Raw genomic sequence first — 26,142 nt, forward strand, 5'->3', positions numbered from 1 at the left:
CAAATCTATAGCTGCTAGAGTGAGAATATATACAGGTGATCAAAAAGTATGGGGCTTAATATTGTGCGGATTGTCATTGGTACATTGACATGGTGCTTCTGTTTAGGATATATGCTCTGGTCTGATTTTAGTAAAAGAAAAAAACAATCCAGTTGCTGAAAAGAAATAAATACTTTTGGTAAAAGAATATGATACTCTTAAGATTGGAGCAGAGATAAATCATATATATTTGCACATCTATGAATATTTATTCATATGCATTTATGTATAAATAAGAATTCTGGTATATGTGTAATAATTCTGTGGTGTGTTACTTGAAATTGTGCTTTTCTTTTTTCCCTCATGTCTGAACAGCACCCGGCAATGCCATCTACTTCTTGATGTCTTCAATTCCACAGAGCATGAGTTGACCATCAGTGCTAGGAATAACGAAGATTTAATTCTGCATGCTGGGGAATGTCAGCGGTAAGTGCTTTCAGTATTAAAAGGGAGGGCTGTGGTTTTAACCTTATTATTTCTTTAGACACAAGTGATGATATTTGGGGCCTATTTTTTCTTTTTAAATGTTGTACATGTCAAAGAATGAAGTGTTTCACTATTTCAAGGTGCACCACTGAGTTCTAGCAATTTCTTAAGCAAATTTGTTTTGGCTGTGACTCTAGTGGCACTGAAAATAACAAAATACAAAATAGTTGGTTCTGAGGTGTACAGCTCATTTAATTTGTTTTTATAGAATATTTTAATATAATTTTCATGTGCTTTGACTGCAGTTCTGATGTTAAAAACTGATCTCACTAGCTCGTGATCCTTTCCCAGTTTTAAATAGTCTTGTCTTTATGAGGTTCCCCAGCCATTTCATCAGGTTTTGTAGGAAGGAAACTGCAGGGAAGAAATATAGAACTGAGGAAAAAGCAATCACAATCCCAGTGGAAAAAATGTTTTAGATTAAGTAGGCTGTTATGTGTATTGGTTCTTACAACCCTACTATGGTGATATTAAGGTCATTTTTAGCTAAGTGTAGCAATTATATGTCATAATACAGCTACCTAGGATTCCTCCTGCTGATTGTACCCTAGGTTACCTGGTTTATCTCCTTCAGATGATCATTACATCTAGATGATACCATTTTCATCTTAAAAAGATGAAACTGTGAACAAGGAAATATTTCCATTTGGTCATGGGCTTTATGCACAGTTCTCTACTTTGTGAGAGTTGTGCTGCCACCTTCAATTATATAATTCATTATCTTAGAGATATTTTTCTTCAGATTTCAGTCTAAATACTATGTTCCAAGCTAAACCACAACAATGCAGGAGATACCATTGTCTTAGTGACTTGAAAAGTGCAACCACAAGAAAATACTTAAACCAAGTCTGATTTTTCTGTTTTACTTTATCAAGGAATGGGCAAAAATATCAGTAACACATAATGCTTGTACATTTTATTTAGAAAGAAATGGGTAATTTTCTTTTTTTCAATAGCAGTCTATATGTTCAGTAAATGTTCATGTTCTTCTCTGTAGAGTTTTGTAATGTCTTTTTTTCTTTAAGGTCTCTTGCTCTTCCATACTGTTTTTGAAGTTGGTAAATGTGAACTTTTACACTCTCATTTTTTGGGACAATAATAATGCTGCAAGTAAGGTTATAAAATTATTTTGTGTCTCTGTGATTGAATTACTTTCATCTTCCCATGGATTTAATAATTTAAGTATAAATATCCTTAAATAGTTATATTGTAGTAGCTGTAAACCCTTTCCATGTTTTGAAGCAGTCATTTATCAAAGTGTATTTGTTAGATGTATTTAAACCTTTTGAGAACAGTGTTTTTTACTCTTACTGCAAAATATTTTGTCATTTGTACTCTTGGTTAAAAGTGCTGCAGAAATAGGTGGAGCATACACTGTGCCTTAAAATTAGCTTCCTCCTTCTAGTAAAGGGCCTTTGTTAAACTTACCAAAAAATCAGAAAATGTCACCTTTTTTGAACAATGGTTCTTGATTTTATTCCTGTAATGCTGGGCAGTCAGGAGTTTGTTTGAATCAAGTGTTTCCATTTGACATACACAGTGCTTATCAACAAGGCCTGCTCTTAGATTCCCTTTTCTAATTTTTTCTTTGAACACCATTTTTTGTCGACAGTTAAAAAGAGGCTCTTCAGTTAAGTCGGGTTTTTTTCCCCTCCTTCCCTGTGCCTTCTTGATTCCATCCTCATTCTTAATGTTTTTTTCATTCCCCTTTTATTGAAATCATAATTGTTTTTCCAGCTTTGGTTACTGTTGCTTCCTCTTGTAATTTACTCTTCCCTCCATTCATCATGATCATTTCCAAACCTCCTGTACTGCAAAGTGTAGATAGCAGGAAATTGTTTTCTTCATTTCTGTTCCTATTGCTGGAGACTTTTCATATTCACTACCTGCAGACCTACAAAGAAGGGTGATGCTTCATCCTGCTTATGCTTGCCTCATCTCAATTTCTGTGTTTAGAAAGTAAAATAGTTTGGAAGTCTCTGATGTGATGCTTCTCTTTCCTGTATGTTTTGCCCTCCTGTACCTGATGAGAGGAAATTTGCAGGGGGAATTTCCATTGCTTTTATGTACAACAAAGATGGGGATGGAAGGCTCTGGATGCTATACTTATTAAAGCACTCTCCATAACATGTTTGATTTATAGTGAAGGTATACATCTGGCCAAGGTGCTTGAAGCAGGGAGAGGAGAAACACCAAAAATGAGATCAGCACTGGCTCTGCCAAGTCTTTCTGAGTCCATTCAGGGCAGTCCTTGGTATTCATTTTACAATATCCATATTATTTGGTGTATTCCAGCTCCCTCTTGTTTTCTGACTTGTTACTGCTTATATAGTAGATCAAATGCATAGAATACTAAACATCCTTTCTACTTTAAGGTCTGAATTAAAGTTTACTTCAATTAACACCAGAGATCGGGAAATACTACCTGTTACAGTAAGAGTGCATGCAGTATGAAAAGGTGCTATTATATTATTAAGAAAAAAGGGACAATCTAAGACCATTAAAATACTATCAAGAAAATAGATGCCTTTTTGTGCAGTAAGATTATTCTGCTGACTAGTGATGATTATAGTTTTGGCTTTCAGAAACTCTTAAGCTTACAATTTACTGTAATTTTTAAGCCATCGATCAGGAATATTTAGTGTGTTCATTGTAACTGTTCTTGGATATGTATACAAGCATGTGTTTCTCTGCCCTCAATTCTAGGGCAGAGGAACACATGCTTTGCTCCTTATTGTTTTAGAGTAAGAAATGATAATTTGGGCTCAGTGATTATTCATGGATTTTTCTTTTAACATTATGTATTCCACAGACACACAAATGGAAAGGATCAGCCTTGCATTTTTTCTTGTATCTGAAGATGTTACTCAGTTGTTGTCGTACTCACCTTTGTGGTTTCTTTATGACTTGAAATATTCCTTGTCTCATTGTGGGACAATTAGTGACAAGTTTTATGTTGAGGTCTTTTGTTCTCAAAAGATTGGAGTGGGGAGGAGAGAGAAAAAAGGACTCATTTGTAGGAGAGAAGGGAAAGAAAGGACATTCGCCCTCCCCTGACAGTTAGGTGATATGTTGAAGAAAGGAGAGGAGCGAGGGGTTTGGAGGGTCCTTTGTGGAACTCCTTAAAATAAATAGATGGTTCATTTCAAAGGTAGATTCAAAAATGTTTGATATACCACATATTGATCCCAAAAAATTTTGTTACTCTATGTGGGTAAGTATACTTCATGTGATGATAGGGAAGCAACTTCTCTGATATATGCTATTGGAATGTTCAGCCTTCAGGTATTTGTCTCAACTAGCAGAGCCTCCTGTCTGCAAAGATGTTTCTTGAGGTAGTCAACTGCATGCTGTTGAAGAGGCTTTGCTATGAACATGGAAATGTTTTGAATGTAATCAGCAGTAAATCCAAACTTGTTTATCACAGTGATGTGATATTCAACAAGTTGTTCTGAAATGGAAGAATATAGGAGACAGCTTTTGGGGGGAATTGTATTATGTATGTTAACAAAAAAAATGTTGCCACTAGCAGTGATTTTAATTAATTGAAAAATGTAAGTATGACAATTATTATGTTTCTTACCTGATTATCAAACCATTAAAATTAAATTTCATGACAACCCTCATTTATGCATAAATCACTTCATAATTTATGGTAATAGATGTTATCTCATTATGTGCCCCAGGGTATCTAATTTTGAACAGCATACCCTGCGTTGCCTTTACATTTCTATTCTGTGCACGGTGTGTCTGGCATTTGGGAACAGCAATCATCATTGTCAGTGGGAGATTTATCATGGGGATGTTCTGAGTAGATCAGTCCTCTTGTCTGTCCTTGTGGTACAACACAGCTAAGTTGTTGAAGTCTTCCATGTGTATGAGACTTCACAGTTGGTGGCTGTAGGCGTGACACTTTTACAGATTTCAGACAGTTTTGGCCTTCTAGTGAGGACCATAGAGATTAAAGCTTTAGATGCTCAGCATTAGGGCTGGAGTGAGGAGTTTAAGAAATGAAGAGCGAACAGAACCTGGGTAAGAATAGGTTGGAGAAAAAATAAAGGTTCAAATGGTGTCAGTCATGGAGGAACGGTGAACGATCTCTTAATCCTTCAACCATCTTCCCCACTAGAAATGGTATCTTCTGCACTAGATGCTGGAATGAAATCTAACATTTTTTGAGAGCTGTGTTTCCTTTAAAATAATAAGTAGCCCTGATGCATCTGGATAGGTGCATCCCTGGTACAGGCCATCCAAAATGAGGAAATGTTTTATTGGTAATTTAAGTGGCAGAGGCTTTTGTGCAAAATTTACAAGTTCTGACAAGTACTGATGATCCATGAAATAATATGATGGAATATAACAAGATAGACATAATGTGGTGTGAAAAACATGATGGGATTTTTGACTTTTCATTTTAAATTTTTTTTCCCTTATTTAGGATGTGCTTTTTTTGGGGGGGGTAGGCAGTTCTTGCCTTTTAGCAGGTTGTAGGCATGAGTGAGTTCATTTCTACAGATCCATTATAGTAAGTTGTTTTTGCATTAAATAATGAATTTGTTTATTTTTAGTAGGTATATGTGTATCTTGATAAGTGAACTACTTTTGTGTGTATTTATTTCACCGACATTCTAATGCATCAATAATAAACCAAATAACTATTTTTATGTTGCACCTCTCATCACACAGTATGGTGTTTCTGTCAACTGTGGAATGTAAAGAATGTTTAAAAAGTCCTTTGTGCCCATACTAGTAGCCATTGACTGATTTTTAATTCTTTTACTTAAATGCATTGATTAATTGAACTGCAAAGTCTGTGATGTGTTATACTGCAGTTTCCTCAGTATTAGTTAACAATGCATATACACTGAACATTTTGAAATAAGTCTTCTTCCAAAGAATATAAGAATGAAAACGTCTGCTACTTTTTAAACCATAACTTCCCTCAATAAATTTGTTTGTTGTCCATGTGTAAGTAAATCATGATTGCTGTTTCTCATAGCTGCCAAGTAACTGTTTAATTTGTGCATTTGTTTATGACAGGGCATGAGAGATTAATGATTTTTTTCCTTACATTGCTGTTAGTTTTTGTTTTAAAGACAAAGCTTCTATGACTAAGGCTTTGCATGCTGATATTGGGAGAAAATAAAATTTCACAGCAATTTCCCCTGAATTTTCATGTTAAATCAGCTGGAGGTTTCTTAGATACCTCCCAAGTGAAACAAAAAAATATCAGTGGTTGTATTAAGTAAAACACGAAAATCACCCACAAATGATCAGGGTGATCATTTTTGCTTTGTTGTTATTTATGCTTTGTCTTTAGGGAAGGGTGATATATCTAGCACTGGTCAGATCCATAATATGCTCCAATTCTGATATTTGCATTTATTTCAAAGTGTTTTTCAGAAAAAATGTAGATGTTACAGGAACAATCTGCAAAAAATGATGCCTGGAAACATAATAAACAAAGCAATAAAAAATGTAAAAGAGAAATAGGAGAAATAATAAAAAGACATTTCAGTTTGGACTACTTCATAGTTGGAATACTCATGCTCCCAATGGGAAATTAGTCCACGTTCTCCTTTGAGCATTTTCCAACCTTGGCTTTTCCAGAATCTTGATTCTTTGGGAATGTGCAAAGGCAAAGGTGATAGCAGGGTGGTTGCGTGTATGCTGCAAAAAGTGATCTGACAACAGGACATAGAGAATAATAAGGTAGAGTTATGATGTTAATTGTGGTCACACATGTACAAGAGATCAAATGATAGAAGATGCAGGTAACTGATGGAAATAATGTGGACATTAACTTTGTGCAGTAAAATTCAGAAGGAATTAGTGATATATTCTATGAAGTTGGAGGCAGGGGACTCTTTTAAAGGTAAGGGAGATGAGTACACCAAGAAAAATTTAGGTTTGAGCTGTGAGTATGACTAGAAATGAAGCAATTTTCAGGACTCGTACATCATCTGATTGTTCAGCAATCATGGAGAAGTGCTGCTGGCTGCTTCTAGAACCTGGCTGCTTCTGTGTCCTCAGCAGAATTCCTAAAGACCTGCCTGCAATTGCCACACTTCCCAACAATAAGACCTTTTCCAGTGTTCTGTCCCTCTAATTGATGATGGGAAAACAAATAAGTTAAACAGCAACAAATATAGGTAAATAAACACCTGGTCCTCTATAGGTTTCCTCCCCAGAGCTATATCATCCTTTTCTTCTGAATGTACAGTTATGGTGTATTTCTATAGGCAAATGTACAAGACAATCTCTTTCCTATGACTTGCATTTGAATTTAGTATTTCTGTTTCTGTCAAACCCAGGCATATTTGGACACAGATAAACCTCCCTTCTCTAGTTGCTGGTACAGAGACTTTCCTTTTGGACAGGCTTTTCTCAAATCTGTTTGCATTAGATAGAATGTGACATGATGGAAAGAACAATCTCCTCTGCTCCAGCTTAATTTGAAAGACACCATGTAGTGATTTTATCAGTTGGATGGTGCTGCACTGGGTAGGAAGCTGGTTTAGTGTTACATGTCTTCTTGTAAGATTCTTTTTCTCTTCCTACTTCATCAAAAGTAGATCTAAGCAAATCGACTGCTTTCCCACCTCACTGGATCTAGCCTGCATGGCAGTTTTTATAACCTCTTTGAACATTGACTTGACCTCAGGAGACCTGGTTTGCACTATTTCTAATATCTGGCATATGCAGCTGGGAAGACAGCAGGTTTGTGAGTGTAGGCCAAGTTTGTCTTGGACAGGATTTATTAAGTTTAATAGGGTACAGCGTAAACTTGGCTAGATAGGTTGGCCCTTGTACAAGCTATTGCACAGAGTATGAGTTTGCTATCCTTGTTTTAGATGATCTATAAATCACTCAAAATACAAATTATTAATCTTAATTTTCCCCTTAAATCATAACTAGATCACAGGTTGTAGAAAAGGAAGGGTTCAAAAAACGAGCTCTTAAAAAAATTTAGAATAATTGATTTCAGAATTCAGGTTTAGAAACTATTTTTTAAATCCCCCCCTCCACCCCCAAACTAGACTTCTTCCTTCTCTTATTTCTTTAGTACTTGGAAAAATTATTTACTTACTGAAATTTTTGAATGCCAGGCCAAAACTGTAGACATCTTAAGTTCAAATGGTGAAGATAATTTAATAGTTTCAGTCCATTTCCTAATTAACTGTCATCTTTATTTTGGGGGAAGAAGCTACCTGATACGTTTCAGGACAGTTTTGGTTATACTGCCAGTAAAAGAGTGAGCATTTGGGTGGTACAGCTGCAGGTCACACCTTGTTGGATCAATATGTGGAGATAAATAGATTAATTTAGCCTGTAGGAATATCTGTGGTTTAGAGCACTTGTTATGTTTTGATGGCATGGTGACTGCATTAATGGGATGAAAGAAAATTGTCTTGATTGTCTGCCAGTTACGTGTTCTTTAATGGCCAAAGGATTTATTAAAGTTGCGCTCTGATGTTGCTCTGATTTGGCTTTCTGCCTGCTCTTTGGCGTTCTGTGAAGGATCGTGACGGGACAGCATAGATTTCTTGAAGTTGGAAATTAAAATACCCGATTTCTATTAAATTATTTTAGATCATCACAAGGATAATTAAAATAGATACTTTGAGTCTTTCTTTCAAAGCAAAAAGACATCAGCTTGAATGTAGTCTTCAGTCTTGACATCCATTTACTTCTTCCTTCATTAAGAGGAAACAAAAGCTCAATGATCTGAAAAGCTCACTGGAAGACATTATGTAAATGCTATAGTACATAAAGCCATCTTTTTATGACATTTTCATTTTACACTTATAAAGGTGTCTTCAGGACTTGATTTTCAGTAAAGTCTTTGTTTCCTAGGTTTTTTTTCCCCCTTATGCTCCTATCCTAACTGGGATCACAGGCAAAAAGTGGAATCTTTCTTTGGAATAATGCAGAAATTTACAGGTTCTAAATTAAAAAAAAAAAAAAAAGAAGAAGAAGAAGAAGAAGAAGAAAAGAACAAAAAATATTCTGCTGAGTGTGAATGCAATATATTATTTGCCCTATAGAAGTGTATCATCTTGACAGGGAATGGGGTGATGTTAAATCCATAACCTTTCTTCTCCAGCCTCTGTCTCTCCACTCTGGCCCAGTGTTTTGATGGCTGAATCATGCCAAGGGAGAGCTTTCTCCACATGCACTTATTGTGCTCTTAGCATATCAAAGCATGTTTGCTTAGTTTTTGAAAACTCATATTGCTTCTCATTTGTTTTCTTACAGTTGACAGATGTCATAAAAGTGAATTCTGCTCTTGCTTTTGATGTTTAAAGAATAATAGATCTCAAACACTATCATTGGAGTTGTTTAATTTTCTGGCCCTCAGAAGGGCTGTTACTTGAAGTAAAGGAACTCTAAATCTGAATCCTGTGGTGCTTTGATTTCTCTGTAGTGTGGTAGGTGTGTTTAAAACCTCCATATATACACTTTAAATTACTTCTTGTCTTATATAGTGCTTTCAGGCTATGAAAAATCATGACATTATGGGAACATCCCGATTTAATGTATCGAATCATAAATGACTACCCTTAGGAAAGATAATGACTTGTAATAAAAATAAAAGGTGCATTACAGGTTTATTCCAGTTTGGGTTTTTTTTGTATAATTTGTATCAGATAAGCCTGCTGAACTGGGAAAAAGTGAACATGTTTGTACACAGGGAGGATGCTGCTGCTCATAAATCCACTGACGTTCTATTAAGGAGCTAATGAGCTTCTGCATAAGGGGGATTTAATTATTGCAATTATTGACATATGACAGAGTTCCCCACCAAAGGCTGATAAAAGATCCAAGCTGCTGTGGGATAAGAAGGGAAAGGTGACAAAGGAATGAATAATCACTTGCAGAGATCAAGTCGTCATTGTGGCCCTTGTGGGATGTGGGCTGGACCCTGAGCTGCTCAACCTCTCTGGCAACTGTGTGGGAAGAGAAGGGAACAGTGAGCCGGGGAGGTCCTGAACAGTAAACTTTGGGGTCTATTGAGGGAAGCTGACTGCAAGAAATTACAGAAGGACAAGAGAAAAACTGGCAGGTGAACTTCAGTCTTAATAAATCCAAAGTGATGAGCAGGGTGGAAAAAGAATCTGAACTTTGAGTGAATGATGAGGTTAGAGCTCATCATCTTTTATGTCTTAGGAGCTGGAGGCAGGTCTGTGAAAATGCTGCCCTTGGTTCAATAGTAGTTGAATACAAAACAAGCATCTTTTTGACCAGGTGTATTATGTCAGTGTGAGGTAGGATGCTTTAAGGAAACACTACAAAGCTATTTAGGTTTAAAGGAAATGCTAGGAAAAAATAATTACAAAATAGAACCTAATACAAGACAAGAATGCAGATGCTGTTACACTTGAAGGGTTAAAAAATAAAAAGGAAATAAGTGGAAGCACACGTTGTAAACAGAGAGTGAATTATAAAACTATTTCAACTTTACTAGCTGAAGTGGTGGGTAGTATCTTAGCTTTATTTTCCTTTCAGTTATGGGATTAAAGGTTTTCTGTCTGGTGAAGTGGTCAAATGGAAACTGGTTTATGGATGCTTGTCTTCACAAATGAAATTATTTATTTCTCAGTGACAGTTACACTGTTGTCTGCAGATCTATTCATGACTCCTGATCTAAAGTTTCTGGAGTATTTTAACACATGCAGTTAATGCAAGAGTTGCACTGCTGACTTGGAACTTTGAGGGGAGAAGCTGATAATGGGTTGGAGTTTTATTTATACTGGATTGTTAAAATGAAATAGAGATTTTCCTCATCGATGACAGATGGTACTTTGGATTTTCCAAATACTCTTAAAATACTTCTCTGTTCCTCAGTTGCTTACTGTCTTCATCCTTTCAGACTCTTTCCCATGAATTATGCTAATGCCAATCAGCTAGTCACAGGTCTGTCCTTTAAGTGAGTGGCAAACAGTGTGCAAGCAGGAGCAGCAACCTTTACTTTAATATTTTTAAGATCAGCTGCAAGTGTTGTAAATGATATGGCAAAAAAAATAATAATTGGATAAATACAAGTATGTATTGAAGCTAGATATACTGAGTATAACAGAATAGTGTGGGCTGTGTTGCTACATGCCTTTAATACGATTAAAATAATTTTTCCTCTTTGCTGTATGAGTCTCCAGAAACTAATCTTGTTTTGGAAAGAATTTACTGATTCATCGCTTGGACGAGGAAATCTTTCTCACTAAAGTTGTCCTTCTAGAACAGTTTACTAGGTCATCTGTATTTTTCCTGAAGTGTTTGGTTTGGTGGTTGTTGTTTGGTTGGTTTCTTTTCCTCCGTGTGTGTGGGTTTTGGTGTTCCACCCCCCCCCCCCCCTTCTTTTCTTTCAGCTCAAACTGAAATACTTGTCAGCTCTGCAAAAGACAGAATGGCAGAAAATGAATTCTGTTAAGTTGCTGTGATATGTGTGGTAAAATCCCAGTCATGGATGATGTTTCTCTCCCTCTGACAAATGAGGGCCTAACGTGTAAATTACACATACTGATCACCAAAGTTTCCTTGCGGGGTTACTGCATCAGGGAATCTTTGTTCTCAGCCCTTTTATATCAAAATGGTGTTAATGAGTCGTGCATCTCCTGACGAGTTGGCAGAACTTCTGTAGCTTCAAGGAGATCTAACACCTGCTAATACAAGTGCAGAAGCTTGGCCGCTAAATTGCCAAGACCACATTTAAGCAGTTTAAATCACAAGCTAACATTGCTCTGGTTTTTGCCATGTGTTCTCTTGAGTACTTTGGTTTTAGGAGATGTATTTTTTAAAGAAATACTTCATTGTTTAATTTACAGTGTTTAAAAGGAGAGAAGTTAAGTAATAATTGATTGATAATAATTTTTGAGCTTGTAAAGAAGATCCTTCTAGCAGGATTCTTCTAGTACATGAAGATTTAGTTTGCTACAAACAAAAGCAGACTCAATCAAGAAGAAAATTCAAATGCTATGAAAAGACAGTTTTAATTTTAGAGCTGTATCTGCATTAACAGGGAGAGTGGGTGCAGTGAATGATACTGTGTCTGAACCAGGTGTATCCCTCTGATTCTAGCATATGTGAATTACCACTTCCTGCTGGCCCAGGTTTTGAAAATGGTGGTGGTATTAAACAAACCTTTCAACCCACGTGTGTAGTTTGCAATTGTAGAACCATGGAATAGTTGGGCTGAAAGGTACCTCAGAGGTGATCTAGTCCAATCCCCCTGGCAGGGCAGGAGATGCCTTCCACTAAACCATGTTGCTCAAAGTTCCATCCATCATAACCTTGAACACTTCCAATGATGAGGCATTGGCAGTTTCTCTGGGCATCTCTTGCAATGTCTTACCACCCTAATTGTAATAAATTCTTGCTCATATAAAATCTAAATCTACTTTCTTTCAGTTTAAGACTGTTGCCTCTTGTCACTACAGGCTCTGGTAAAATGTTTCTCCTCATCTTTCTTATAAGCTCCCTTTACACATTGGAAGACTGCAATAAGGTCTTCTCTTCTCCAGGCTAAAAAAACCCAGTGCTCTCATGCTGTTCTTACAGCAGAGGTGTTCCAACATGCTGACTGGTTTTGTGGCCTCCTCTGGACCAACTCAGGTCCATTGTCTTTCCTGTGCTGAGCTCCAGAGCTGGACATAATACTTCAGGTGGAATACCAAGGAGTTGCAGTGGCACACATTTAATTGGTTTTTTAGTGTCCTGAAAAATACATTTTTTAGGGTCCTTATGGGAACTGTGTAATTTTGTGTAATAAGTTAATGCAGGCTTGTCTTTAATGAGGGTGCTTCTGATGGGTGACAGTCCAGATTTGAAATTGCCTTTTTTTGGGTAAACACTAGAAATGGCAGAGAAATGGACATTTTTTGAAGCTATTCACACACAGTACTTTTACACGTGCATTTGGAAGAAGTACCAGGTACACACCTCAGATAATTTCCAACTGGTAAAATGTATTTTGTAAACATAATGGCTGCAGCACTGCATCAGCAAATCAGGGCATTTATACCTTTTTTCCCCTAATGAATATTTTTCTTAGTTTCAGAATGTCATTTTCACAGTACAATAAGAATATCATTCTGCCATAAGTCCTGTGGCTGTATCTTTTTGAGTACCGAGGTGAACTGTTTCACCTTTTGCTATGTGGAGTTTTTGTATGACTTACGAGCTAAGTTAATTTTGCAAAGTAGACAAGCCATGGGTAATGTCTGTAAATCTAACTTGTTCACTTTGAATAAAGCTTAGGCTGAGGTCTTAACACTTCAGTGACCGAAGAAGTGGAAAGGGAATACAAAAATAGAAAAATACACATACTAAAGCTACTCGTGGAGCAGTTTACTTTCCTGCTGCTCTTTGAAAAAAAAGGGCAGAGAAAAAAACAGTGTCTTTAAATAGCCTGTCAGGCTGGTGCTGCATCTACTTCCTTGTCTGACAGATACTGCATTTCTCATTAATAGTACCTTGCAAGTGCCTGTGGTTGCCATAGGAACTATCTCTGAGCCGTATACCTTAAATTTATCCTGACAAAGGTTATTGTGGCAATTCCTACTAATTGGCTTTTTTTCTTTTCTTTTTTTTTTTTTGGTTTCTGCTGCTATTTTTAACTCATCCCATCCTCCTCTATTTAAGTTACAGATCCTAAATGGAATGAATTGGCAGATTGGCTGTGGATGAGAAAATGTTTTATGGGGCAGGAGTAATCAGCAACTAAACACTGTATTTTCTTTTTCAGTGCTTGGTCAGAAAAAATTAAATCATAACTTTCAGTGGTAACTATAATGTTACATGCTTTCTTCTTCAAATATTTTGATATGAAATAATATAGATGTTCTTGAAACATGGTTTTGTTTCATGCAGACTTCTGCTGTTGTTTATTACCAAATATTAGTCATGGTGTTTATTAGCAGATATTACATCCAGCAGAGATACACGGGAATAAGCCATATCCTGAAGACCTGAAAAGCTAATTTGAAGTAAGTCTCTTTCAAACAAGACCACACAATAAGATGAGTTTGCCTTGTGCTATATTAGCACCTGGCCAGGTGCTGTTTTAGTGTGCATGCAGTTACCTGGCATCTGCTGGTACAGCAGGTTAAATTAAAGTTACTTATACATAGGCTGATGATATCACCGTTTAATTTCCTGTAGATGTTTTAGAGGACTACTGCTACAACATTTCCAATGGCTAAGAACTCTCCAATTTAATTGCTTGTTTGACTTCAGTTACATTTTCCAGGCTCAGGACTGAAACAGCAAAGCAGTGACTTGATGAGCAGTGCCAGAGTATTCATTTCATGGGTATAGAGCAGCAGAGAACAGTTACAAGAGGAATAGGGGACTGTCAAGCACGGTCACTTTCGATAGTGTGAAAGCAGTAGTTCAGTTCTGCAGAGCAGCAAGAAATGTGATTACTCTATGATAAGGTACAAAACATGGCCATGATGAAGGCAACAGGGTAGGAGTAAATCAAACCATACTACTAGAGGAAGAGAAGGGGCAGAGGACTCTCAACTTTTCAGTAGGTCAAGGATACAGATGCACTTTCAGCCTTCTGTTTTGCACTCAGACAATCTCTGTGTGGCAGAGATTCTCCCAAATTTGCAGCCAGCAGTCATTTAACCACCTTCTTTCTTCTGATACATGAGAAAGACTCTTAAAACTCTTAAAGGGCTTTCCCAACCTAAACCTTTCTATGATTCTGTGTTTCCTAGTCTTTGTAGTGTCATGAATTAACCCCAGGTGGCAACTAAGTGACACAGCTACTCACTCCCTGCCAGTGGGATGGGAGACTGAACTGCAAAGTGAGAAAACTTGTAGGTTGAGATAAAGACAGTTTAATAAGCAAAACAAAAGCTGTGAATGCAAGCAAAGCAAAATAACAAATTCATTTATCACTTATTTATCACTTATTGTCAGCAGGCAGCTATTCAGCCACCTTCAGGAAAGCAAGGCTCCATGGCATGTAACAGTTACTTGGGAAGGTAAATGCCATCACTTTAAAAGTCCTAGTCTTCCTCCGTCCCCCAGCTTTTCATGCTGAGCATGATGTCAAATAGTATGAAATATCCCTTTGGTCAGCTGGGATCGGCTGTCCCTGCTGTGTCCCTTCCCAATTTTTTGTGCATCCCCAGCCTACTCACTGGTGGGATGGGGTGACAAGCACAAAAGGCATTGACTCTGTGTGAGCATTACTCAACAATAGCTAAAACTTCCCTGAATTATCAATGCTATTCAGCAAAAATCCAAAACACAGCCCCGTATAAAGCTACTGTGAAGAAAATTAACTCTACCCCAGCCATAACCAGCACAATAAGCAAGACAAACAAGAGGAGAATTATGTTTATAACCTCCCCAGTTCTCAATGGTAAAATTATCCTCTCATCTGCAGACTCCCCTCTGACATACACTGGAAGACTGGTCTTTGTCTATCTGGTTTATTTATCTGCCTTCTTAAATTCCATGTTCTTCAGGGTAAGTCTGAGTCATCTTTGAGACCTTGGTCTACCAAAGCCATAAAACATCTCTCTTGTCTGTAAAATAAAGGTTCAATTTTGCATAGTGTGCCAAAAGTGTGATTATATCTGACAGTTTTAATATTTTTATTTCACACTGTGCCTGGTTTTGAATTGCATCTGTCATGGTAAGGGAAAGGTTTGCACCTACATAGTGTTGTGTCTGTAAGACAAAATGGTCTTTATTATGCTGCTCTGCAACTTTGTTTATTTGTCTTCTGCTTTGTATTTTTAGGGCATGGAATCAGTTTCATTTTGGGGATGATTAAAAAAAGAAAGAATCAATAAGGAATTAAATGGTCATAAATCAGATAAGGCCAGATAATGATGGAGAGTTTTATTACGATTGTGAACCTTATTTTTTTTTCTTCTAGCTGGTGAGATGAATTAGAAGTCAGAATCAGAGAAAGTAAATAGATAAATACCCAAATTAGCTGAATTACTGCAGGGTGCATGGCCCGCCATTAGTTCTCTATTTTCTGCTTGCACTCATCAATAGTCACTACTTTGAAATAATTTGTTCTGAACATACTGGTATAACCTTGGAAAATAGTTTTAGTGTTTTGGTAATTTGCTCCTTTTTTCCATTATTTTAACTTTTTACATTCAAGAACACTTACTATTACATGATATAGTGGTTTCCCAGTGAAAGTAATGATGAGACTGGTCAAGGACTCAGTAGCTGTCAGAAAGACTGGGCACTAATTAATTACTGTGGCATGATTGTTATTCTTCAAGCCTTTTCAAACCAATATAGACTCAAGTCTCTTGTTGTGAAGTATCCTCCTGGTTTGTCAGAGAGTGTTAATGAAGGCAGCCAGTGTTTGGGACTATTGATCCAACAGGAGCTGCTGGTGTTGAAGGAGGAGTAGGGCTTCTTTGATATGCTTTTATGTGGAAGGAGGTGAGGAAGAAGAATCAGTTAACACACTCTTCAAGCTCTGGTTTAAGTGCTGATATGAGCAGTAAACAAAAGGGGACACTGAAGAAGCTGCTTTCATAACTGATCTTTGAAATGTTTCAAATTGTGGAGAAGTACATAGAAGAAAATTAATTTAATGGAAACAAGTGTAAAATGTAAGAAATGCTTTATCTTTTTAAAGAAAAGCATTTGCAACCATTTAACATCATCTTGAAAGGCACGTTGTTTATGTAATAAAAGTACTACAGATAGTTACTGCTATAACATGGAGAACTTTGAGAAATACAGTTTGAGACCTTGAATTTCACAAAGAATGCACAATAAAATCAGAGTAAAGAGCAAGTACAGATTTGATGAGCTTTTAATTGTCTGTTACTGCAGTAATTGTTGTCAATGTTTTTTGTGATAGCAGAGTCAGATACGTGCTTTGGTCTCAAAAAGAGAATGTGAGAATAGGAAGCTTTGCAGTTCAAGTGGAGTAGAGCTGTCTGCTAAGGAAGAGTTGGCAACCCAAGGGTTGTCCCTAAGTCTTGACAAGAATGAATGGATACCACATACTGAACACACTATTTCAAGTTTGTGTGACTGTTTTATGAACACTGCATGTTGGTCTGTTGCACGATGATCAGCAATATGAGAGAATATCAAAGAGTATTTTCTTTTGTTCTGAATCTAACAGAGAGTCACCCTTGAACCCAATTAGGAAGGCCTATATGGCATCCCAAGTCTCAGTGGTTCAGGATGCTTCCAGAAAATAAATGATACTGAGTTTAGAAGCACTAACTTCTATGACCTTCTCAAATAAAAGGAATAGAACTTTTTACTGTTACAGCAAATTCTTCATCTATCAGAAGTTTAATGATGCGAGTTTTGTCTGAGCTATCTTGGTGTATTATGGTTAGGTTTACTTATGACTGCCTTAACTGGCACATCCTCCTTGCATGGTAGAACTTAGCACTTCAGGAAATTCCTATTAGAACTCAGTTTCCATAAATAACCTGTCTGATATAGAATATCATGGAGTAAATTCATAACCTTAAACACTGTGGTAATTAAAGCCATAGTAAGATGTTGTTCCATGGTCATTGTGATGATTGAGCTTTGCTGTTACAACTCTCTTTATATTAAGTTCAGAGCTACTTTGAAAGATGTTGGGTTATTCAGAACAGCATGCTTGTACAAATTTATTTATCTTCATATTATCTATTTGTCCCTGGCTGCTAATGTGTTAAATTCTGCAGACTGTGTTCATCAGAGTTACCTACTAGACTGTACTCAGGTGTTGCCCTGGATTATGTGTTATGTTTGCCCTGCATCAGTTGTAGGTGCATTGAGTAACCGTGAATAGAAATCAGCATCATAAAATTCCTGGGAGTGTGGTGGTGTCGACCTTTGGTGTCTCTATTCCCTTCTCCCTCTCACTTACTCTACAGTTTAACCCCTTATCCCTTCACATTAGGCTGTTCACCATCTCAAATTAACAGACTCCTGAAGCAAAAGAAGATTCTCTTCCCTTCAGCCTCCCACCTTCCCTTCAGGTAACATTTTATGCAGATGTTGGGAATAACTCATAGTGGAACACTGGGAATAACTCATAGTGGAACACTGGGAATAACTCATAGTGGAACATTGGGAATAAGTCATAGTGGAACGCTGGGTATAACTCATAGTGGAACGTTGGGAATAACTCATAGTGTTATGTTGGGTATAACTCATAGTTGAACCTTTCCTTACGGAGAATCATTTTTTGTGAAATATCACAGAATGATAAATTTAAACAAATGTCTAAAATGAATGTACAAGAAAACTTTCAGGTTTTGTGAGGGCAGAGATAATGAGCCAGAGATGATCCCAGTGTACTTTTCCTTTCCACTGTGTTAACATGTTTTCTGAGCTATGCCTTATGCCAGCAGTCTTTGAAGTGTTTGAATGTGTAAAAACAAACAATCCAACTCTGCATATCTTCACCTGATAAACAGACATGCTTTCCTTTTGTAGATGACATCAATATTTATTCCTGTAGAGCAGTCTTCTAAATGTTTTGTGCTGTGTTTTTCAGTCCTTTTGTTTATTTATTTTTTAAAAAAATATTTTATTTATTAGCAACTGAAAACTTTTCCCCATTGCTTTCTAATTATTTATTAGCAAACATACCTGGAATCTGGAACTGTTAGAGGATAGACATTCTGTAATAAACTTTAGAGTGACTTCTAGCCCTTCCCCCTCTAAGCTGAAATTCAATCTGTAGCTGAAGTATTTTCTCTGTTGGTATAGAATGCAGTGGAGCCACAGAAGCCTGCGTTTTTACATCGTAGGGTATGGTGATGCCAAAGGTCTTTATTTCAAAATGCTGCTGTATTTACATCACAAAAGGAATACAAAACTCTGCATTTTTGCCATGTAATTGCTTTCTATTTTAGCTTTATTTTCAATGAAAAGTTAATTTGGGATACCAGCTCAAACCTCATTCCTTTCATTTCACTTAATCTTTTTCAGGGGCAGGACTTTAATATATACCTTATTGTTTTGATCTATTGGGATAAGTTAAAGGTGTGATTTAAAGAGGTTTTCTATGAGTGAGCATCTCCTTATTACAATGCAATGGCAGTCCCCTTCAGAACTATTTTCAAAAGTTATCAATATTCAGTTTAGAGTTTCCAGTTTAGAAGAACATCTTGACTTGTGGGAAGCACTAGATAATTCTGTTTCTCTATAAGCAATTAATCTGTAGTTGGCTGCTATTCTGAAGCTTACCTGTGGGATGCTGCAGCTTAAGTTTTCATTTATAAAGTCAGGATTGTCTTTTAATTTTGCTTTCTGTCCTGACTTCTGGCAGTGTTGCATTAACCTTACCTGATGGTAGGTGAATGTTCTACCAATAAAGAAAGGAAGTGAAAATTTGACATCTTGTGGAAAGTGTTGTTTTCTGAGTTTCACTTAACAGTAACTAAAGTCAGTATTCTGTAGAGTAGAGCCATTTATGTCTATTATATTATGAAAAAAGGTTTATTTGAAAATAGATTTTCTCTTTAAATATTTTCTTAAGATTTCCACCTACAGGAATATATGATATTTCTTGGTTTTAGTACAGTCTTAGTTATTTTACTTGAAACAATATCATAATCAGTAAAAACAAACTACAGATTTTGATCTGGCACTGTTAAGTGGGTGATGCAGACCCTTTTTGTCCTGAAATGGGATAGAAGAATTTTGTTAGTATACAGCAGACAAACTTAATGTATTTTGACATGCCTTGGTGTTTGACTGTATTGTCCTTCTTCAAGGTTGTAACAGGCAAATTCACCTGATTTAATTTAATCCATAATTCTTCAAGCAGTTTATAATTTCTCCCAGGAGTTTATTCATTCAGCCAGCTGACAGGGAATTCCTAAAGAGAGAGAAAAAAGCCGTTTAGTCTCCATGGTTTGTTTTAGGTCATATCACCCAAACTTAACAAATCTTATCAGTGACCCTGAAGCTGAAAATCAAATATAATTACTGAGAAAAGTAGTATTTCCCTATGTAGCTTTAGCTGAAACCATGAAAGATCCTCAGGACATGACAGTGGTAAATCTATTTTTAAAAGAGAGCATTGCTATTTAATGAAATGCTGAGTGCAGAGAATGCAGTCAAGGATAATCAGAGGCACTTATCACCTTTGACAGGCTGCAGTATTTCTTTTGGCTTTGTTTCAGCCAATGACTTCTTGCTTTGGTCATCAAATACTTTCTATGCCCATTTCTAGGGAAAACATTAAAGTTTAAGAGACGCATAGCAAGAAAGAAAAGTGTAGCTAGAGGGAATGAGAGAATGCTTGAAACATCAGATTTGAAATATTTAGGCTCCTAAAATCAGAGGCTCAACTCTCAGAAGGATTGACTTAGTCCTTCATCTTTTGTGAGCTAGATAAACTTGATGCAGAATTATTGAAGTCCCTAAATTGTTGAATCACTTCACTGGTGTTCAGAGAATGTTTACTGATGGTCTTGTTAGATTTTTTTTCAAGATCTACAGGGAGAAACTCTCTTGTGATATGACATTCTACCAAGTGTAGACCTGCTGGAGCCAAAATAAAAAAAATCTCAAGGAAGTCTGAGCCCATGTCATTATCAATGTTGCCACTTTATTTTTTGACTCTGAGAAGTATGAGGCATGTTAAAATAATCGTTGTGCTGTGGTACATCTGATTTAGTTTCCACCAGGAATCAGAGAAGAAACCAGTGGAAGATCCACATGGACAAAGCTTATGATGTAGTGTGATCAGCTTTGTACATGTTTCTTAGATTCATAGAATGGTTTAGGTTGGAAGGGATCTTAAAGATCATCTAGTTCCAGCACCCCTCCCATGGGCACGGACACCTTACACTAGACCAGGTTTCTCGAGACCTCATCATCCAACTTGGCCTTGAACACCCTCAGGAAGGGGGCATCCTCGTTGTCCCCTCAGCAACCTGTTCTGTCCCCTCACCACCCTCACTGTAAAGAATTTACTCCTAATATCCAGTCTAAATCTGCCCTCTTCAAGCTTCAGTCTCTTCCCTCTTGTCCTGTCACTACAAGCCCTTGCAAAAAGTTCCTTCCTGGCTTTCTTGTAGGCCCTCTTTCGGTACTGGAAGGCTGCTATAAGGTTTCCCTAGAGCCTTCTGTTCTCCAGGCTGAACAGCCCCAACTCTCACAGCCTTTCCCCACAGGGGGGATTCTCCAGCTCTCTAATCATCTTTGTGTCCCTCCTCTTGACCCACTCCAGTACCTCCACATCCTTCTTATGCTGGGGCACCAGAACTGGATTCAGTACTCCCATTGGGCCTCATGAGAGCAGAGTAGAGGGACAGAATCACCTCTCTTGTCTTGCTGGTCACACTTCTTTTGATGCATCCCAGGATACAGTTGGCCCTCTGGGCTGCAAGTGTATATTGCCAGCTCATGTTGAGTTTATCATCAACTGACACCCACAAATTCTCCTCAAGACTGCTCTTGAGCTATTGTTCACCCAGTCTGCATTTGTGCCTGGGATTGCCCCATCCCCAGTGTAGGATCCTGCACCTGGCCTTGTTGAACTTCATGAGGTTGTCTTGGGCCCACCTCTCAAGCCTGTCCAAGTTCTGCTGGGTGGCATCCCTTCTCTGCAGTGTGTCAAGTGGACCACGCAGCTTGGTGTGATCCACAAACCTGCTGAGGGTGCACTCAACACCACTGTCCATATCACTGACAAAGATGTTAAACAGCACTGCTCTCAGCTGTATTGAATTGTGTTCACAAGGCACACTAGGCTACTTTGACTAGTTAAATTATGGTTTCTCAGAATCACAGAATTAACCAGGTGGGAAAAGACCTCTAAGATCAAGTCCAACCTATCACCCAACACCATCTGACCAATTAAACCATGGCACTGAGTGCCTCATCCAGGCTTATTTTAAACACCTCTAGGGATGATGACTCCACCACCTCCCTGGGCAGCACATTCCAATGGCCAATCTCTCTGTCTGTGAAGAACTTTCTAAGATCAAGCCTAAACTTCCCCTTGCACAGCTTGAGACTGTCTTCTCCTTCTGTCACTGCTTGCCTGGAAGAGGAGACCAACCCCTACCTGGCTCCAGCCTCCTTTCAGGTAGTTGTAGACAGCAATAAGGTCTCCCTTGAGCCTCCTCTTCTCCAGGCTAAACAACCTCAGCTCCCTCAGCCTCTCCTCATATGGCTTGTGCTCCAGACTCCTCACCAGCGCTGCTCAGGTTGGGTTCCTGAGCTCCTCCTTTTGTGGGTTTTTTTGTGTCCTTTTGTGTTTCTGCTTTAACACATCTCAAATACATTTATCTTTATTCTACTTTAGTGTACGTCATAAGTAAAGAGTGGATATGACATGACCAAAGTTTAATTTCAGTTAATATATTCAAATAAGTATGCTCTGAACACCAGTAGGGTGGTTCACTGATGAGAATTGTATATTGGAGGCTACTCCCACATCTCTAGCCATTTCACCTTGTGTATAACTTGGTGTAAGTTGGCACTGAAGAACTGTACAGAAATAGCTGTGAGCCAGTGGCAACACCTTCACTTCTGTCAGTAGGCATTTTCCCAAGTGGAAGCTCTTTGTAGAGCTTTAGTTCTTTGTGTCTGCTGCTTCTGACTGTGCGTGTAGGGAGCTCGGCTATTTTTAGACTGTTTGTTGAATACATTCATGTGACACTGACTTTTTTTACATTTGTAAAGCCAAGTAGCTTTTTTCTTAAAACAGTGTTAAAGAGGCAGTGGTCATGGTTTGGTAGTTAAAATTGAATTATTTTTTGTAGTTAGAAGCTGAGGTTTATCCTTTTAAGCTCTGCACTGAGTTAATGATTCAATACAACTGTGTGTTTGCCGAGAAGTGATTGCTGGCTGCCTTGCTCTGGTTGTGTGGTTTTCCCCCTTAAAAAGACCAGGTGTAATTTGTACTATGTATCATCTTTATGCTATTTTTTCCTGTTTTAATGGGCAATCATTCTTATAAACAATACAATTTTGGGCTAAGCCCCAAGGCTCAGTATTCCTAAAACAGCCTACAGGCTATAGGTTGTTTTAGTTTATAGTCTGTACCAATCAGCAATTTAGCCTATAGATCATATCAATCAGCAATTTGGATCAGGTTAAAAGAGAAGAAAAAACCAAAAAAGATACCCTAACTAGTACCACATTAATCACCACATTTTCAATAACTCTCTGTTAAAGCTTAGTCCAGAAAAAGACTTGTGTATAAGATACAGTACAGGAACAGTTTCACCATGCAATGACTTGCATTTTGTCTTTCTAAGTTTTTCTCCCTGATGGAATTGTGGGAAGCTTGACTTGGAATTTCATCAGATAGATTGCTTCTTCTGCACACATTATTTGATCCAAGTCTAGGATCTTCAGGTATTTTTCTGTTAATGAAAACTGCCTGTAGAAATAATGCTTTATAGCAGCTACATCTGTTCTTTGTGCAGCATTTTTTGTTCGTTTGTTTAAATAGAGTTGTTCTTTGATTTCTCTGTGTATGCTTTCTAACACGGGTATGTGTTTCCAACTGCTTGCTATGGAATACTTAAACTTCTCTGTGGCACCTCTTAAAGGAGACTTCACCTACCTGTGTCATTCTTATCATGATGCTACCAGGGATGTTTTTCTAGGTTCCTTGTTGTTCCTTTTAGAATATTGTTTTACTGCAGGCCTGTTAGGTCACAGTGTTCTCCAGTGACCCCTTATGTTGCACAGTTCCCGGGAAATCTCAGTCTTTCTTTGGAACTTCCAGAGCCTTAGAGCTTCCAGGGCTTCCCAAGAACATCTTGCAAAGTTTTTCTTGGTAATGCTATTACCTTTATTACCTTAATAGAAGTATATCATCCATGTCCTTGAATTATTCCCATCCATAAAGTGCTATTTACTACACACCTGTTGTAGCAGTCAATATACTGAGTTAAGGCAAAGCTGTGTCAGTACTGTGTCTTCGGTTGATGCGAAGGGCACTTCCTGCAGCTTACGTACTATTTTCTGAGAATTGCAAGAGACAAAATACTCTGCCAATGAGAAACCCCATTGTGGAAGAGGTGGAGAGGAGGGCAATACAATTCCTTGTGCCTAATGACTGCCTCTGAGGCCTGAACTAACTTTACTAAAGCTGTTGTTTTTTCTCTCTGTCCGCCTAATCAGGCTCCTGCAAGGCTCTTTATCTTTACAGGGGAACTGTCTATCTCCCTTATCTGTTTTGGCTGGAGAGCAATTTTTAAGGTTCAAGTTAAATATGGGAACTGTTCTTGAAATATCCCATCACTTCATAAGGAAAGCTGGTTTCTCCCTGTACATCTTCTGAAGGCTGTGCTTTTCATATTTTCTTGTGTAAATAGAATCAGGTTTTCATAGGTCAAGACCACTATCAGCACAAGGACATGTAGTTTGGAATCTGTATTACTCTCCTAACTGTTTCATGGAGGTCACTTGGAGTCCTAGTGGACACCGAGTTCTCCATGGGACAGCAATGTGCCCTGGTGGCCAAGAGAGCCAATGGGATCCTGGGGTGCATCAAGAAAAGTGTCCAGCAGGTCTAGGGAGGTTCTTCTCCCCCGCTACTCTGCCCTACTGAGACTACACCTGGAATACTGTGTCCAGTTTTGGGCTCCTCAGTTCAAGAGAGATACAGACCTGCTGGAGAGAATCCAACAGAGAGCCATGAGGATGATTAGGGGACTTGAACACCTCCCCTATGAAGAAAGACCTGGGGGTGTTTAGTCTCGAGAAGACTGAGAGGGGATCTCATCAATGTGTAGAAATATCTGAGGGGTGGATGTCAAGTGGAGGGGGCCAAGCTCTTTTTGGGGGTGTGCAATAATAAGACAAGGAACAAGAAGTATGACTTTGAACATAGAAGATGTCACCTTAACATGAGGAGAAACTTCTTTACAGTGAGGGTGACAGAGCACTGGAACAGGCTGCCCAGAGAGGCTGTGGAGTCTCCTTCTCTGGACACTTTCAAAACCTGTTTGGACACATTTCTGTGCAGACTACCCTAGGTGATCCTGCTTTGGCAGAGGGTTGGACTTGATGATCTCTGGAGGTCCCTTCCAACCTCTAATGTACTGTGATGTTTCAAGTTAAGTGGAGGGTTTTTTTTATCATACTTCAAACAGGTACAAAGATTCCTAGAGATGATTGTGCAGCTGCTGCCTTTACTGAAGTGAGTTTGAGCCGTGCTTTTTGTTTTATGGTTAGACTCAATCAGCATCTGTGAAGCAGTGGTGCCTTTCATCTTCAGTCCTCCTCTGTTATGGTTTTCCCTTTTTAGGATACAAAACCTCTAATCCATATAAGTGCATTGGAGTTCTGGGCTCCTTTTCTATCAGCAATGATCATGTTGCAGGTCCTGATGGGTACTAATAGGACTGTGAGGTGTGAAGTCAGGAGGCCTGTGTAAAATGAAGCAGAGAGGATTTTGATTTGTTGGAGTCACATCTGGCTTTCGGATGAAAAACTGACATCCAGGATAATCTCCTTTACTTAATTTGCAACACTGCATTTGTCTGGAGTTCCATTTGTGTTGAATGCCAGCAAGATAGTTGACTGCTGTGGGTGCTGTGCTGGCCCAGATGAGATATGTTTCTAGTTAACTGATTTGTGTTTCTGATCCACTGCTTGTAACTAGTGATGGATGCTTTGCCTCAATTTCAGCTTTTACGGAAAATACCTTAGGAAGAATGCACTTAGGCTGCTAAACTAGTCATATTGGTATTATCATGAGTGAGTTTTCCAACATCTCTCCCAAAGTTCAGACCAGATGTCTGTGGTTTGGAGAGTTTATCTTCACCTGAGTGACTCACAGGTTACCCCAAATCAGCCACACATATTTTTTTTTTAATAGCAGGAAAAGATACATTTTTTTAAATCTTCCCAGCAGTGGTGGAGAGGCCACAGACTAATTTTAGTACAGAGCATGATGGAGTCAGTTACAAACTCTAAAGTTTGCAGATTAAAAAGTCAGTTGAGTGCTTCCTTCAATCAGTTTCCTTTCTTTATTTTTTAGTTTGGGTTGGACAATGAGAATTGCTAAAGAGGGTGAGGGAAATATGCTGTTCTTTTTGGGGTAGTTTTCCAGCAGGATGCGGGTGGGTCATGCCTTGAGTCAGGCGTTAAGTGAAGTGATAAGGCCGGATAAGTAGCTTGAGTCACATAGGTGAGTGGAACCGATATGTAAACACTCAAGCTCAGCAGGCCATCTTTAAAGAACAATCAGATTTTGGTGAATAATGTTTATTTTCCATATCTATAAATAATAAGACCTGTTTAGCCACTGGAGTGGAAGAGTATGATAAAGGGTTTCATTATAGCCAGGACCATGTGTTCTCTAAAGAAATCGTAACTGAATTCTAATAATTTGGCCAAATTCTGACCTTCCTTTGCTCTTCCCCCTCTTTTGGGCACAGCAGAGACTTTGGAAAAGTTTATTATTGATAGTGATGAATGGAGAAAAGATTATGACTTAATAATCTGAGTGTGGGGATTAGAAGGCTTGAATTAAGTGATAAATAAAAAAATATGATTTGGAGTCACTGAGCCAATAAATGGTAGAATAGCTTTTTAGGATAAAAGTGCACATTAAAAAGGATTATTATCCTTCAGGTTAGCTCAGTGTAAGAAGTGAGGATTTATGGTCAGAGCTGCAGTTTTACCTAA

The 26,142-nt window shown here is 38.0% G+C and overlaps 1 protein-coding gene across 3 annotated transcripts in view; it reads left to right on the plus strand.

The window, feature by feature from the left end:
* Nucleotides 1-26,142, plus strand: part of TRAPPC9 (trafficking protein particle complex subunit 9) — a 427,530-nt gene that overhangs the window by 148,652 nt on the left and 252,736 nt on the right. For all 3 annotated transcript variants that reach the window (XM_054167202.1, XM_054167204.1, XM_054167203.1), the window contains one exon: nucleotides 355-465. In XM_054167202.1, coding sequence (XP_054023177.1) covers nucleotides 355-465 — 111 coding nt within the window. The remainder of the gene's footprint in view (nucleotides 1-354; nucleotides 466-26,142) is intronic.

The sequence above is a fragment of the Dryobates pubescens genome, chromosome 14 (assembly GCF_014839835.1).
Source record: "Dryobates pubescens isolate bDryPub1 chromosome 14, bDryPub1.pri, whole genome shotgun sequence".
In the NCBI taxonomy this organism is placed as follows: Eukaryota; Metazoa; Chordata; class Aves; order Piciformes; family Picidae; genus Dryobates; species Dryobates pubescens.